This window comes from Suncus etruscus, chromosome 1 (genome assembly GCF_024139225.1).
Source record: "Suncus etruscus isolate mSunEtr1 chromosome 1, mSunEtr1.pri.cur, whole genome shotgun sequence".
Taxonomy (NCBI): domain Eukaryota; kingdom Metazoa; phylum Chordata; class Mammalia; order Eulipotyphla; family Soricidae; genus Suncus; species Suncus etruscus.
In genome coordinates, this window is record NC_064848.1 from 85,692,810 (window position 1) to 85,709,368 (window position 16,559).

Genomic DNA, 16,559 nt, shown 5'->3' on the forward strand with positions numbered 1-16,559 from the left:
GAAGGACTCTGGAGAGCACAATCACTAAATGTTTCAACAACAACAACAACAACAAAAAAGTCCCAGCCGGCCGAAGTAGGAAGGCCCTGCCGGGACGAGATGATGGGCGGGAAGGGGAGCCGGCGGGGCGGGGCGGGGCGGGCCTGGGCGGAGTCCGCGAGCCCCGCCCGCCATCCACCTGCGGCAGGTACAGGGGCGACTCGGCCGGGCTCAGGCCACGTCCCCGGGGAGCGCGGGCAGCCCGCCCCGCAGCCACCTGCGCAGATGGAGCCGGCGGCGCCCGGCGCTCCCTCGGCCATGTCGGCGGAGAGCGCGGGGCCGGGGCCGGGGTCCGAGTCCGACCCTCGCCGGCTCTGCTCGCAGCACGGCCAGGCCCTGAGCTGGTTCTGCGGCTCGGAGCGCCGTCCGGTGTGCGCCGCCTGCGTGGGGCCGGGCGGCCGCTGTCGGGGCCACCGCGTCCGCCCCGCCGAGGAGCACGCCGAGGAGCTCCGGGTGAGCGAACGGGGGAGCCGCGAGGGGGGCGCGCAGGGCCGCGGGGAGCCGCTCGGGACCGGCCCCGGGATGAGCAGACTAGCAGCGGCTCCCGGCACTGGCACCGGCACCGGCACCGGGCGGCGAAGGGCGAGGCCTCCGGAGTCAGGTTGGCTGAGTTCGAATCCCACCTCCCCGAGCTAGTCGACTCCCTAAGAAGAGCCCGTGCTCTTCTCCACCTTTCGGGGCGGTACAAGCGAGCACTGCGGGGAGAGCTGCAGCCCAAGTCCGCGAAGAGCAAGCATGCGGTGTAGACAGCGCGCCTCTCACCTAGGGACCGGCCGCACTTTCTGTGCTGGCTTGAGAGAACGCTAGCTACGGGCCCGCTGAGCAACGGTTGCTGAGCCAGGACCCTCCACCCCAACTTCCAGGGGCTCCCCCAGCTCACGCATCTCCTGAAACCGCTACTCCCCACTTGGTGGGTTCCACACACTCACCCCTACATCCCGCCTTGCTCCCCTTCTGGCTTCCTGGATGGGCTTTCTGGATGGGCTTGGATTCTTCTTCACCTGGAGGGGCAGAGGAGCCGGACGGAGGTGTGCTGGTCCTTGGCGCATTGTCCACCTGGGCATCCTCCCACTTGGATGCCCTCTTCTGGGCAGCTGAGATCAGAGAGTCCAGTGTCACGCACTCACGCACTCACTCACTCACTCACTCACTCACTCACTCACTCACTCACTCACTCACACACTCTGGCTGCTGGGGATTTCCTTGAGATTTGATTAAAGACTTTGATTCTCTCCTCCTGAACTTCTGTCCAGCTGTGCGGCCTCAGGGCCTCTCTGGGGACTTTACCTGCTTTACCTAAAGGGAGCAAACAGGCCTGACCGGGAGCAGGTGGCCTGGAAGGGATTCAGTGAATGGCACCTGAAAGCTCCTGATGGATCTGATTTGTGACCACTGTCCACCACAGACAGGGCTGAGGAAAGGAAAGGAAAGGTGGCTCGTGGTATGGGAATGGGTAGAAACCACGCATGTGTGAGGAGCACTTCAGTGCCTGTTCCTTCATCCCATCCCAAGCAGGATCCTGCCTCCATTTTTCAGATGGGAAAATGGAGGCCTAGATCAGGGTGGTTGGAGACTCTTCCATTGCTAGCATGCTCAGGGGCTGTCCCTGGGGAATCATTGGCTGGACCAGAGGAAAGCACAGTTTTGTCTGTTTCAGTAGTTGGAAGGAGGAAGTGATGTGACAATTTAATGAAACCTTGAGAGAGGAAAAAACGTTGCCACTTGGGGCTGAGAATGGGTGGTGGGTGGTGCGAAGGTCAATCTGGGTGGGAAGTCTTGCCAAAGTGTGCCTGCCTGGTGTGAGATTCTGAGCCTTAAACAAACTCCTTTGCCTAGAGGGAAATAGGTCTTGCTCTCTTCTTTGTTGTTGTTGGTTTTGGGGACCCAGCTGGCTATGGTCAGGGTTTTGCTCCTGGCTCTTCATTCAGGGAGGATTGCTCCAGGGTTTTGTTGTGCTGGGGTGCAAACCCAGACCTCCTGTATGCAAAGTATGTACACATTCTGTTGATCTATTTTCTGTTCCTTGTTTGTGGTATTTTTTTCTGGGGGGGGGGGAGAGTGTTATACCTGATAATGCTCAGGGGTTACTCCTGGCTCTGCAATCAGGAATTGCTCCTGAAGGACTTGGGGGACAAAATGAGATGGTGGGATGGAACTCAGCTTGGCTACATGCAAGGTATGTGTCTTACCTGCTATCCTATCACTCCCCTTTTCTAGTGGGGCACACCTGGAAGTTCTCAGGGCTTTTTTCTGGCAGTGCTTAGGGTACCATATGGCATGCTGGGGATCAAACTCAGGTTGACCTCGTGGAAGGCAAATGTTCTCTGCCCCCTTACCCCCCGTTTTGTTTTGTGACCACGAACTATATAGAGGTGCTTTGGAGCTTTTCATGGTTTGTGTTGGAGGATCATTCCCAGTAGTGCTCAGGGACCATATGGTGCTGGGGATGAAACCCAGACCACATGAACTCCAGCCATTCAAGCCATCTCCCTGACCTGCCCTCCAGATCTGCATAGATTGTTATTATGGTTCTGAGACCCATGCCAAACACACAATCATGCTTAGGTCACCAGGATCTCACACAGCTGTGTTCTGGGGACCATGCAGTGTGAGTGCTCTAACCCAGGGCCTCACACATGTAAGGTTTGTGATGTCTCACTTAAGCCGCTGCCTGGGCCCAGTTTGTGGTTTTTGTTCCTTCCTGGTGGGTTACTCCTGTGAGTCAAAAAAGTTTTGCCTGAGGGCAAGAGTGTGATCTTGGCAAAGGCAATGCCAGCTCAATAACTTTCAAAAAGCTCCTGGAGCCAGGCCTCTAGCTTTCCAGAAGCCAGTGTCCCCACTACCTGTGGGGTAGGGTGATCACAGCGTCCTCAACTCCATTATAACTAGTTGGAGAATGGAGGGGGGATTTACAGGTACTTCCCAGAAGAGGTGACCAAAGTGAAAATAGTAGAAGGGTTGCTATTGGAAGGAATTCTGTTACTCCAAGAAATGGAGTGAGGCAGCAGGTGCCTGGCTGGGTCACTCTTGGTAAACTCCCCTCTGTGGGAGTGGCATCTTCATTGCAACTCCCTCCCCTGTTCTCATAGGGGCTGCTCACAGCTCTGGGCACTGTGAGCCACAGTCTCTTGTGGTCAGGAAGTGGGTGGTAACTCATTCACCAAATATTTGTTCTGGACTGTCTGGGTGGAGGAACTTTCTTCTAGGTAGTGGATGTGGAGAACTACTCAGAAAAAGAGATATAGCATGGAGGTAAGCATTTGCCTTGCATGCAGAAGGTTGGTGGTTCAAATCCCGGCATCCCATATGGTCCCCCGAGCCTGCCAGGAGTGATTTCTGATTGTACAGCCAGGAGTAACCCCTGAGCGCTGCCGGGTGTGACGCAAAAGCCAAAAAAAGGGGGGTATTCAGATATTAGGGTTTGGGGAAAGACGAAAGAAAGTAAGCATGCCCACAGCATGAAGGAGGAAAATAAGCCAGATGGGGCCAGGAAAGAGGCTCAAAAGGCCAAGCATAGGTTTTGTATGCGAAAATCCTGACTTGGCCCCTGGCACTGCATTGGTCTACTGAGCATTACAAGGAACAACTGAGAGCATGGCAGAGTGGGGGCTAAAAACTCCAAACAAGGAAAAAGAAGTCAAGTGAGGTTAGTCAGAGAAGACTTATGAAGGAGGGGAGGGAAGGGAATGTATGTGCGAGAGAATATATGTGACTAATTGTATGGGACTGAGAGTGTATGTATGTGTGTATAAGTGTGTGTGTTTGAAAGCATATGTAAGTCTGGGGGGGTGAGACTGTATGCATGTGCGCGTGTGTGCACGCTTGCCAATGGAGAGAGGAAACAGCAGGTTCAGGGCACTCTGGGCCAGAAAGGATTAGAGTGTTTCTGGAGCATAAAGGAGCTGAGTAAAGTGGGAGGCAGAGGGAGGGCAGCATGTCAAAGATAGGCAGAGCCCTCTGAGGCTGTAAAATCTCAGGTCAGTAGTGGGGCCCCTGGGGGGGGGGGGGTCCTGAGCTGGGCTAGGACCTCATCTGATTTCCTTGTGAAAGGAGCAGGAATAATTAGGGTGAGGATGTTTGGGATGGTTCAAGAATACTAACCTGGCTAAAAAGTTTAACAGTGCTCCCAAGAAAAGAATTGCCATATGGGTAGACCAGCAGGAATGGGATAACGAAAAGCAGCCATAAGAGACAGATTTCAGAGGAGTGGCAAATGGCACTAGGGGTCACCAGGACCAACCTCAGTAGTGCTAGATACTGAGTTTGGAACCTGGAGGATGCCCTGTGAGTTATCTCCTTGGCTCCCAAGAGCCTTTTATTTATTGATTGATTGCTGTGTGAGGAATAGAACCCAGGACCTCACACCAAGAGAAGTGCTGTAGCACTGAGCCTGCTTCTCTTTTGGCCATGATCATAACCTCTTTCCTGCACACGCTCAAGTCCTCCTGTCCCCACCAGCTCACTGACTCCTCACACTTGGCCCTAACTTTTCGAACTCTCTCCAGCCCTGCGAAGGGGCTCAGTGCTCCAGCACTACTGAGTGTGGTTCTGGTGACCCCTAGTACCAGGAAGAGGGATGGGAGTGGAAAGCATCTGGGATGTAAGGGTTTTTTTTTTGTTTATTTGTTTTGTTTTGTTTTGTTTTCCAGCAGTGAGGTCAGAGTATGCCCACTGGCATGGGGAGTTGAGCAGGGTTAAAGAGAAGATCACTAAACTAGCACAAATGGGCCTGCAGAGTCTGAAGGCCACCGTATGGTTTATGTTGCAGAACAAGATTGTGGACCAGTGTGAGTGGTTGCAGCTGCAGAGTGCCAGCATCACAAAGTATATGGCAGAGGTCTTGCCAAGGAAAAACCAAAGAGTATTGGTAGGTAGTTCTATTACTTTCCTTCCTCTCCTCTGGGCCCTGACCTAGGATAGCAACCCCACCTTTAGGATTCAGACCTTCAAGGCCCCAACCTTGGAGCCTCATTATGTTTGCTACTCACTAGCTAGCAGCACCAGCAGAATGGTTTCCATTCTCAGAGCCCTGGTTCCACCACATGGGCAGACCAGACTGCTGCCAGTACCACCCTGAGTGCAAAGACTTACAAAAAAAAAAAGTTTATGCATGTGTTTAAAGTGGGGGTGGGGTGGGTCAGGGACAATGAGACTAGGTGTCAAACCCAGTACTTCACACTTGTGAGTCATGTGATTTCTCAACTAAACCGCTTTCTTGGGTATGGGATCTCAGGAGGGACAATTGTTTACCATCTAATTTGATGGTCAGCTTCAGGAATATAAATAAACCAGGCATGGGGAGAGAGGTAGTTCAGCATCTCTCAAGTTAGGGCTCTTGACTTGCATGCAATTGACTTAGGTTCTATACCCAGCATCCCAAGTGGTTCCCTGAACCCTTCCAGGCTGCCAGGAGTCATCCCTGAATGCAAAGCCAGGGATACTGAGCACAGCTAAGTGTGATCCACCCTAAATAAATAAATCAGGTAATTTAACATGGAGTGTTTTGTTTGGTTGGTTTTCTGTTTATTTTGGAGTCATACCCAGGGCTCACTCCTAGCTCTGTGATCAGGGGATCATACAAAGAGTTGAGGGTCAAAGGGGGACCAGCTATAAGTGCCTTATGAGTCTTCTCAGCAGTAATTGCCTCCACTGCCTCTTCACTCTCACTATGCCCTGCAGATGCTTTGGATATCTTCCTGAGCATCCTTGCCTCATCCAGCAGAGTTCAGGGGCCAGGCTCATCACTGACCTTATCTAGACTCTATTGTTTTGGGCTTCTTTGAGGGGAGTCACATTTAGTGGTGCTCAGAGCTTAACCCTAGCTTTGTGTTCAACAATCACTTATGGTAGACTTGGAAGAACATAATGGAATGCCAGAGCTTGAACCCCACGTCAACTGCAAAGCCAGTGTCATATCCCTTGCACTATCATGCATGTCAAGAGCATTGTGATGGCATGGCACAGAACTCATACTAGTTGAAGGAGCATCAGCAAAACAAGGAATTTCCTGCAGAACATAGGAGTATCTCAGAAGCTATAGCAGACAGCTAATTTTTGCCATCTCTGTCTCCCTGATCAATGATTTCTCTTTTTCATTCCCTCTCTTCTCACTTTCCTCATCTTTTGAATTTTCTTGTCTTCTTGTACTGGCAAAGACCTTAATAGTGTTATATAAAAGCTATGTAGCAGGACCAGAGAGACAGTGCAGAGAGATTAAGGTACCTGCCTTGAATATGGTCTACTTTAGTTAGATCCCTGGCACTGCATGTTTCCCACTCCCTCCCCTTGCAAAATATAAGACTGACATTTTCCTAAATTGTGAGGAGGTGAGAGAGTGAATGGGCCATGCTTCTGAGGGGTGGAATGTTTTAGAAAGAAGGAATCTTTAGTTTAAAGACCAGAAGGGCAGACTGGAGAGATGGCATGGAGGTAGGGCGTTTGCCTTGCATGAGGAAGGTCGGTGGTTCGAATCCCACCTGGCATCCCATATGGTCCCACGAGCCTGCCAGGAGCGATTTCTGAGCATAGAGCCAGGAGTAACCCCTGAGTGCTGCCGGGTATGGTCCAAAACAAAAACAAATAAAATAAAATAAAGACCAGAAGGGGGAAGCTGATGTTGGTATGTTGGATGAGCAGCAAAAAGGCCTTTGTGGTCGTAGCAGAAGCACAGAAGCAAACAGGAAGGCAACAGGACACAGTCAAGGGCCTGGAGTAAAAGAGGGATAGGACACATCCTTACCCAATACTGCATAGGGACTTGGCCTATTTGGGTAAGTTAAAAAGCATTTGATGGGGCCGGAGAGATAGCATGGAGGTAAGGAGTTTGCCTTTCTTGCAGAAGGTCATCGGTTCGAATCCCAGCGTCCCATATGGTCCCCCGTGCCTGCCAGGAGCAATTTCTGAGCATGGAGCCAGGAATAACCCCTGAAGCACTGCCGGGTGTGACCCAAAAACCACACACACACACACACACACACACACAAAAGAAAGCATTTGACAAGGGGCTGGAGCGATAGCACAGTGGTAGACATTTGCCTTGCACGTGGCTGACCCAGGACGGACTTCGGTTCGATCCCCAGTGTCCCATATGGTCCCCCGAGACAGGAGCAATTTCTGAGCACATAGCCAGGAGTAACCCCTGAGAGTCACCGCATGTGGCCCCAAAACAAAGAACAACAACAACAACAACAACAACAAAACAAGACAGGAAATACTTCTGATTGTAAATATTTTTAGTATTCCCTTATTTATAAATATTATAATTGAAATGAAAATAAAATTCCAAAGCAAATCACAAACTTGGGACCAAAGAGCTAGTAAGAATGTAGGACAGACCCAGGTTGATCCTTGGCCCCTATAGCATCCCCCAACCACCACCAGGAGTGATACCTGAGTGCAGAGCCAGGAGTAAGCCCTGATTTTCTGCCAGGTTTGGTCCTCCCAAAAGTAAAACACAATTTTTTTCCTTCAGGTCCAAGTTTAAATGGAACATTGCTGATATTAATCCTGTCAGCAAATTATTTTTTCCTTTTAGAACTTCTGTTCTGTAGCTCTATGATTCTTTGACCTTTATATTCCCTGCTTGGGTCTAGTTACTCCCAATAACTGTCTTCTGGTGTCCTGGCTCCATGAGATAGGGTCTGAATGTCTGATCTTGGATTTCTGTGGCCTAAATTTTGAGTCCTGGATTTGGAACATAGTAGGACCAGAATGACTTATGCATAGTTTCTCCCATTACTTTGCCCCTGGCCCACGTAACTAATTCATCTCTGTCATGCTCTTGCTGAGCCTAGATCCACCTTTTTGTCTGATCCCTAGAGCACAGCCAGTGCCGCGAGGGAGCTGGTCATTCAGCGCCTAGGGCTTGTGCAGAGTCTGTGCAAGGAATGAAGAGCAGAGGCTGCTGGAAGAGGTCATGGGGTAAGAGGAGCGGGTCCACCAGAGCATCTTGACACAGCGCGCCCACTGGAACGAGGCTCTGCAGAAGCTCAATGCCATCCGTACCAGCCTGGTGGGCATGCTCACCCAACTGAATGACCTCCAGCTGATTGTAAGTCAGGTCCAGTGGAAGGCACCTACCATTCCAGAACCCTGAGAATTCTGGTGGTAGGCAGGAGGTGGGGAGAGAGTGATTGGGGGAACTGGAGTGATAGTACAGTGGGATGGGGCATTGCCATGCATGCTGCTGACCTAGGAAGGACCCGGGTTTGATTTCCAGCACCCCATATGGTCCCCCGAGCTTGCCAGAAGTAATTATGAGTTTAGAGCCAGGAGTAACACCTGAGTGCCACCAGGTATGGCCAAAACAAACAAACAACAGAGTCCTGTTTGGAGCAGGAATGAGGCAGGGGAAATCCGACTGTATTGGGATTCCTTTGTTAGCATCTGAGAACTTTTAGTAGTGAGCAAATTCCAAGTACCTGATGCATGCTAAGCACTGTGCAGTGCAGTTATAGGGGGCAGCTGTTGGTGATTTATATTCTCCTGAAGGAGACAAGCACTTACACTGATCAATAGGATATAGAGAGGGATTTATGCCGTCACTCCATTGGGATCAAAAGACCCATCACTAGGGGTGTAGGTTCTGGGCTTAAGGGGAGAGATAATCAGGGAAGGCTTCCTGAATAAAGTGACTTAAAAACTGAGATCTGAAAGGTGTATCTAAGGAAGCCAGGGTGGGTGGAGTAGAGAGGGTTCCAAAGCTCTTAGAGAGAACCCTGTACTTGGCAGAACTTGGGGTTGCACATACAGTGTAAAGACAGCTCACCTGGAAACAATGAAGAGCCCTCCATAAAAGGCATCTGTTCTTTCTAAGTGATTTCTGTAGCTACACTGACAGGTGCAGTTTCAGGAGGATTGGGGACAGTAGGTATCTGGGCACCCGCAGAGAAATGCCAATGTGGACCTAACTGAGCTGTCTCACTGCAGAGTCAGGATGGCAGTATTCTTGGTGTGGCCCTCCATTGTGTATTCATTTAGTCCCCTCAGGTGCCCAGCATGGGACCATCTCATAGAAGGGTCAGAAGTCCAGGCAGTTTGGGGCTGGCTAGCTTGATGGAGGGGAGGGGACGGTGGAATGTTGAGGCACTAAAGGTTTTCCTATCTTCAAGAGAAGGGAAACAGGACTTTATGGGTGCAGAGACGGCTGATTTATTGAGTAGGAGATGGAGGAGTGGCGGTGAGGGAGGACTTTTGATGCAGGCGTTTGAAGAGGAGAGGAGGAAACAGTATCTACTAGAGTCTGCCATGGGGCTTGCTTTGTGTGGGTTGAATATATTCCTGTGTGACTGCCTTTTGGGATGTGTCACTGAGCCTGACGCTTTTTTCTTCTTTTCACAGCAAAGGAGAGGAGATTTTTGAGCGGGTGATAGCACTGACCCTGGTGATCACCGTGGGGGGTGGCAAAGCAGTCACCACCTACTGCTTTCATGCTCTGCTGCACCCAGATAAGGCCCCAGAACCAGGGGTGTCCTTGTCAGGGGTGCCTTCCTGCCTCTGCCTTGAGAACTGCTGGGAGTCAGGTGCTGAGAAATGAAAGGGATATTTAGGAATCACACACTGTCCTGGGATTTCCTTCAGTGTCCCTTACTAAAAATTCACCATCTTGGAGCCCAGAACAATAGCACAGGGGTAGGGCACTTAGTTTGCACATGCTGACCTGGGCTTGATCCCTGGCATCCCATATGGTTCACTGAGCACCACCAGAAATGATCCATGAGTGCAGAGTCAGAAGTAAGGCCTGTTATGACCCCAAACAAAATTGAAAATTGAAAGTAAAGTAAATCATACCCTCTGGGACTTGGGAAGATGACTTGGGAGACTGAGTATATGTACTGCATGTAGGAGGCTGGGTTCAATCGCCGGCACTGCAGAGTCCCCTAACCACTGCAGGTGTAATTCCATCTTCTAAAACAAACAAACAAACAAAATTGCACAGTCACTCAATAGAGAGGGGAAAGGATGTGCCAAAGCCGACTCTGACTGAACATAAGACTCAAACTCACACCTGACCCCTGTACAATCTCTGTCTTCTCTCCCACACACCACCTTTCCCTGATAGAAGCACCTCAGATACTCACATCAGTTGGCATTTCTAATTATGATAGAACAAAGTCCAAACGCCAGGCCCTATCTGGGTCCTGAAAGGAGCCAAATGCTGAGAAAGCAGTCAAGAAGATTTTTGCAGATAAGGAAATTCCTTATTTTAGTGGGGTGAGGAGGGGTGGTGTGTGTGTGGTGTGAGAGAGAGAGAGAGAGAGAGAGAGAGAGAGAGAGAGAGAGAGAGAGAGAGAGAGAGAGAGAGAGAGAGAGAGAGAGAGACATGCATGATGTGTTCAGGAATTGAATCCAGGATCTTATATGCAAAGTATGTCTGCCACTAACCAACATCCCTGATTCCAAAAAATTTTTGTTTTGGGGTCACATCCACTTTGCTCAGGACTTACAACTGGCTCTATATCTAGGGATCACTCCTGGCAGGCTCAGGGGACCATATGGGGTGCTGAGGATCAAATCCAGAATGGCCATATGCTTAGTAAATGTCCTATGTCCTAGCACAGTGGGGTGGGACATTTGCATTGCATGCTGCCAACCCTGGGACAGAACCTGGGGTTTTGATCCCCACACTCCATATGGTCCCCTAGAGCCTGCCAGGAGCAAATTTCTGAGCACAGAAATTTATGAGTGCAGAGTCAGGAGTAACACCTGCGTGCCACCAGGTATGGCCCCAAAACAAAACAAACAAAACAAAAAAAGTAACCCCTGAGCACCACCAGGTATCACCCTCCAAAATATAATAATGAGTTTTCATCATCATTTTTCATCCCATACCCTTTAGTCATTAGTTTGATAGCTGAGTATCTATGGACTCTACTATATGGAATTAGAGAAGAGTATGGGAGGACTTGGTTGGAGAGATAGTACAGTGGGTAGGTTGGTTTGCCTTGCATGTATTCAATCCAGGTTTCCATCTTGGGCATCCCATATAGTTCTTCCAACTACCACCAAGAGTGATCCCCGAGGGACCAGAGAGACAGCACAGTGGTAGGGCAACAGCGGTAGGGCGTTTGCCTTACACACAGCCAATCCAGGCAAGACAGGTGGGTTCGAATCCTGGCATCTCCATAATGGTGCCCATGCCCTACAGGAGTGATTATGAGCTTAGAGCCAGAAGTAATCCCTGAGCGGCCACTGGGTTATGAACCCAAAAACAAAAAAAAAAAAAGTGATCCTTGAGCACAGAGCCAGAAGGAAACCCTAGCACTGCTGGGTGTGGTTCAAAGACTGAAACCAAGCAAAACCAAAATGAGAAGGGGTATGTGGGTTTCAGAGTTTGTTCTTTAAAATTTAGACATATTGCCTACATGTAACTCATCAGACTATCTGGGAATCTTTCGGTTATAAGAACACGGAGATTTTTCTCCCTTTGGGGAAATCTGATAGACATTGCCTGGTAAACCTGAGTGAAGGGAACCAGACCCACACCCTCTGTGTTTCGCATGGCACTTTCCCCTCCAACAGCTTTGCAATTTAGCTGTTTCACTTCCTCATCTGTCTCATTTCAGTCAGTCCAGCTGCCAAACTGATTGAGGTTTTTTATTTTTAGTTTTTTTTTTTTTGGGGGGGGGGAATTTGGGCTGCTCTGGTAGTGTTCAAGGTCACTCACTCTGGAGATTCCCCTGGGCCTATTATGTGGCAAGGCAAGCACCTAACCAACTAGACTGTCTTGCCTTGATGTGAGTTTTGAAATACAATTTTTTTTCTGGTTTCTAATTTTTGTTCCAACATAATTAAAATTTACAGAAAGTTGGGAGCTTGGTAAATAAACACCACCATCAAATTCTAATTGCTAACCTTCTGTCACATGTGTACCCCATCTAGTTCTCTTTTCCCAGCTACCAAGAGTATATGGAAAAGTTGATTTCTGACTACTGAAGAGTGAAGTTGCAGAAACTATGAACTTTTACACTAAATTCTTCAGCATGTATCACCCATAAACAAAGGTGTTCTTGTAAATAACCCAGAAAAATGATTAAATTCAGGAAATCTGGTTGTGTTAATATTATAAATGCCCTTATCTAAATTTTTATTTATTTATATATTGGGGGCCACATCCAATGGTGCTTAGAAATTACCTGCTCTGTTATCACTCTTGACCCCAAAATATAACCTAATTTTGTGGGGTGGTGGGATGTTGATGTGTTTTTTGGGCTACAACCCTGTAGTACTCCAGTGGTTTACTCCTGGATCTGGTGCTCAGAAATTACTCTTGGCAGGTTCTCAGAACCATATGGGATGCTGGAAATTGAACCCTGTCGGTCAGCATGCATGGCAAATGTAGTACCCACTTGCTAAAATACCCTTATCTAATATACAGTTCACATTCAAATGTTGCTGAAATCTGTTTGGTTTTGAGTTTTTGTTTTGTTTTATTTACTTTAAGGGCTACACCTGGAAGTCCTCAGAGGCTTACTCCTGTCTCTCCTCTCAGCGATCTCCCTGGGGTGGGGACTATATTGGTTCTGGGAATTTGAGCCCATGTAGGCTGCATGCAAGGCAAGCGCCTGCATGCCCTCTTCCAGTGCTCAAAATCTAAAGTGTTCCTGCTCTGTCTCCACCCATCTCTCTGGTCTCGTATGTATGTATGTAGGATGGATGTATGCATGTAGCCAGAATGTATCAATGGCCTCACAAGGACAAGGTTTGCATTCTTTGACTGAGCTACATACCCAACCATCCTCTTCTGGTCTCTTTCATTTGTCCTTGCATCTGTATTCAGTGGTGCTCAGGGTTTACTCCTGACAGGGCTTGAGACCATATGCAGTGCTGAGGATTGAATTAAGGTTGGCTACATGCAAGGCAAGAGCCTTAACTATCCTGCACTGTCTCTTCAGCCCCTCACTAGGGAGTCTTGATTTCTTATAGTGGGGGGTGATTCACCCTCCTCTTTGTTATTGCTGTTTTAAACTGGGGTGGGTGGCACCCTAGTCCTTGTACTGTCTGTCCACCAGCTGTAGAAGATTTTACGTCGCTCTCCTCCATTGCCCTGCATGGGTCCAGATCTGTTTCCAGACCCTGCTCATTTCCTGTCTTTCTCTCTGCATAAAGGACTGAACAGCCGAAGGTATTTTGGATCCCCAAGAATCAGATAAGTTAAACTTCAATGAGAAGTGCATTCGGGAGCCCGCTGCTGACCCAACTCTGGGTGACTGCCCTCCTGGGATCCCCTCTCAGGTTATGAGATGCCCACATTACACAGGGCTCATGGGCTGATGTAGCCATTTCTGCTGTTGCTGGTAGTGGGATGGTCAGGGCTGGTCGGGAAGAATGGGAGCCTGGATGGGAGTGAGAGCCTGGACTGGGAGGAGCAGGGCTGGGACCTTCCAGAGTTACCTGTGCTGTGGGTGACCTAAAAAAAATCTAGAGCCTATGCAGCACGTGCTTTGCTCACCTCCTACCATACTGCCAATTCTTGGCAATGGAGCTTCCCTAAGTAGATGGAACCTGATGACCTGCTGGCCAGCAGCTGGACTGAGACATGGCTACTGGTTACTCTACAAACAGGCTGGTCCTGGGCCTGTCTCCATGGCAGACTGAGGTACCAATGTCAATAAGGCATAACTACTTGCTTCCCAGAATTCCTGTTTTCAAAGCAGGCACCTCCTGAAGTGGACAAGATATTTGTTGTAGGTTGGTTTAGGGTCTTACCTGGAAGTCCTAAAGGGCTATTCCTGGCTCTGTGCTCAAGGATCACTCCTGGTGGTACTTGAGGGTCCTTATGGGATGCTGGGGATTGAAGCAGGGGCAACTGCATGTCAGGTAAGCACTTTACTCCTGTATTCTCTCTCTGGCCTGTGGACTGTTTTTTTGCGGGGAAAGGGATGGGTGTTTGGACCAAACCCTGTGGTGATCGGGGATTACACCTGATTCTGTGCTCAGGGATCACTCCTGGCAGTGCTTGGGAGATCATATGCTGTGCCAGAATTCCAAGAAGCAGGGTTGCAAGCTGCAAAGCTGCCTGCTAGGCAAGAACTTCCATGTTCATACTATTTCTTCAGCCCTGGACTGTTTTTATTCCCCTTCCCCAGTGAATTTTTTTTTTTGGGCCACACCCGGTAACGCTCAGGGGTTACTCCTGGCTATGCGCTCAGAAGTCGCTCCTGGCTTGGGGGACCATATGGGACACCGGGGGATCGAACCGCGGTCCGTCCAAGGCTAGCGCAGGCAAGGCAGGCACCTTACCTCTTGCGCCACCGCCCGGCCCCCCCAGTGAATATTTTCCTTGGAATTCAGAATCAGTTTGTAGCTTGTCCACTCGATTCTGCTATTTGTGCCTCATTATTAGTAGGGTTGGGATTGGCCCTGTCAGATGCTCATCTCTGATCTTGAGTTTGTACATCACTGGGAGTGGGGTATGAGCAGGGACAGGCTCGGTGCAAGAACAAAATATGGGTCCCTTCATTATGGACCCTGCCCAGGGCTTACAGCTCTGACTTTACTGGTGAGGGACTTTGTCTACTCAGAACAATGTTTGTCAAGGCTACAATTTGTGGAGCACCTATATTTCAATTTTTCCTCATGTGACTTCTTTTCATTTGATAAATGTAGCAGAGGGACCAATGCAATAGTACACGCAAGTAGGACATTTGCCTTTGCCTTGTACCGTGGCTTCTATCCGCATTATCCCATATGTCCCCCAAGGCCCTACCAATAATAATCCTAACTGTGGAGCCAGGAGTAACAGTTTGCCAGCTGTGGCCCCAAAACAAACAAACCAAAAAACAAAAAAATGTAGCAAAGATGTGCGCTGCCAGAAAAACTTGGACTTCACACCCCATTTAAGTTGAACATAATACTTGGTCTTTGCACACCCAGAATCCTTTTATAGTTGCCAGCTTTTTCAAGTGTGTGTGACCCTCCTCCCCCACCTGCAATTCTGCAAGATGAGGTCATGACCACCAGTTTCAGAACCAGACATTTCCCAAGTATCCTCTCATTTGGTCCTCTCACCCCACCCTGGGGTCAATTCTGTTGTGAGCCCATTTTATAAACAGGAACCGAGGCAGAGATGTGTGGGAGGCTCAGGGCAGGTCACTCAGTCTGCTCTCTGGCAGGCACAGAGGATGTACACATTGACGAGAGGACCACCAGCCCCTTCCTGCAGCTGTCAGCCGACCAGAAGACCCTGACCTTCACCGCCAAGAAGTCCAAGGCATGTGCAGACAGCCCACAGCGCTTTGACCATTGGCCTAACGCCCTGGCAGCCACCTCCTTTCAGGCTGGCCTGCATGCCTGGACTGTGGACGTGCGTAGTAGCTGTGCCTATAAGGTGGGGGTGGCTCTAGGTCAGCTTCCTCGCAAAGGCTCGGGCAGTGACTCGAGGCTGGGCCACAATGCCTTCTCCTGGGTATTCTCCCGCTACGACCAGGAATTCCGTTTCTCACACGATGGGCAGCACGAGCCACTGGATCTGCTGCGCGCGCCTGTCCAGCTGGGGGTTTTACTGGACCTGCAGGCCCAGGAACTTCTCTTCTACGAGCCAGCCTCGGGTATGGTGCTACACTCTCATCACGCTGCCTTCTCAGGGCCCCTCTTCCCTGTCTTCGCTGTGGCTGACCAAAGCATCTCCATCGTTCGCTGACCCCACAGTACTTTTGCTACTCTACTCTTCACCACCACTTAAACCCAGTGTCTCCTTTTTCTCAAGGGTGACCTGAGCAGGTTTTGGAGGAAGGTGGTAGGCAGGGGCTATTTCAGGTCTGGGTGAAATGCTGATGTTCAGAGGAGCCTACCCTCCAGATCAGTCATGTGTCTGCTTCTTGGAGGCACTGGTTCACCCTGATATCCTGAGCATCAGGCATGGTACCTTGTGCACAGAGGGCACATGCTAGATATTTGGTAAGAGAGGATGGACAATGAATGGGTGGATGGACAAATAGCTGGGTACATATGGTGGACCCTGGGGAGGATTGGCTTCGGCCTCCTGTCCAAGCAACCAACATCGGAGGAGCAATTCTTGGGCTATAAAATGGTGGTGGAAAAATCATCAACACTGATTCTCTGATCTTTTCACAATGGGGCATACAAAGAAGTGCTATATTTTTATAATGCAAGGACAACAGAAGACTCTAGGCATCTTTGGAAGACTTTGAGGTTCTGCCAGGCTGGCCTGGGGTCTTGTAAGGTCCAGGTCCTCACACTGCCCCTGCCCAGACCAGCAGAAATCCCAGGGGAGCCTTTCTCTGTGTCACCAGCAGCAATACCTTCAGCAGCTGTTCTGTCTTAGCCATGACCACTGTGCCCCAGTTTGTTCCTACTGTGGAAACAGGGAGGAACTCCCCAGCTTCTGTTGACTACCCTGTCTCAAACATAAGGTGAAGACCAGGTAAGGGCTGCAAGCCAGAAAGAGCAGAGGGAGGAAGAGAGCTAGCCTTGGGGTGATTAAAAGGTTTGAAAGTGAACACATGGATTCCAGGTCCCTTTCTGGGAATAGGCAGCTGCTGTGTGCTGTCCTTGTCTAC

At 49.7% G+C, this 16,559-nt stretch overlaps 1 protein-coding gene across 1 annotated transcript; it reads left to right on the plus strand.

Annotated features, from left to right (window-relative positions):
• Positions 1-297: 297 nt before the first annotated feature.
• On the plus strand, positions 298-15,679 carry BSPRY (B-box and SPRY domain containing). Its single transcript, XM_049784765.1, is given in 8 exon segments — positions 298-492; positions 4,808-4,906; positions 7,858-7,923; positions 7,925-8,093; positions 9,384-9,403; positions 13,147-13,218; positions 13,220-13,259; positions 15,141-15,679. Coding segments are annotated over 8 exon segments (1,200 nt in total).
• The last annotated feature ends 880 nt before the right edge of the window (positions 15,680-16,559 follow it).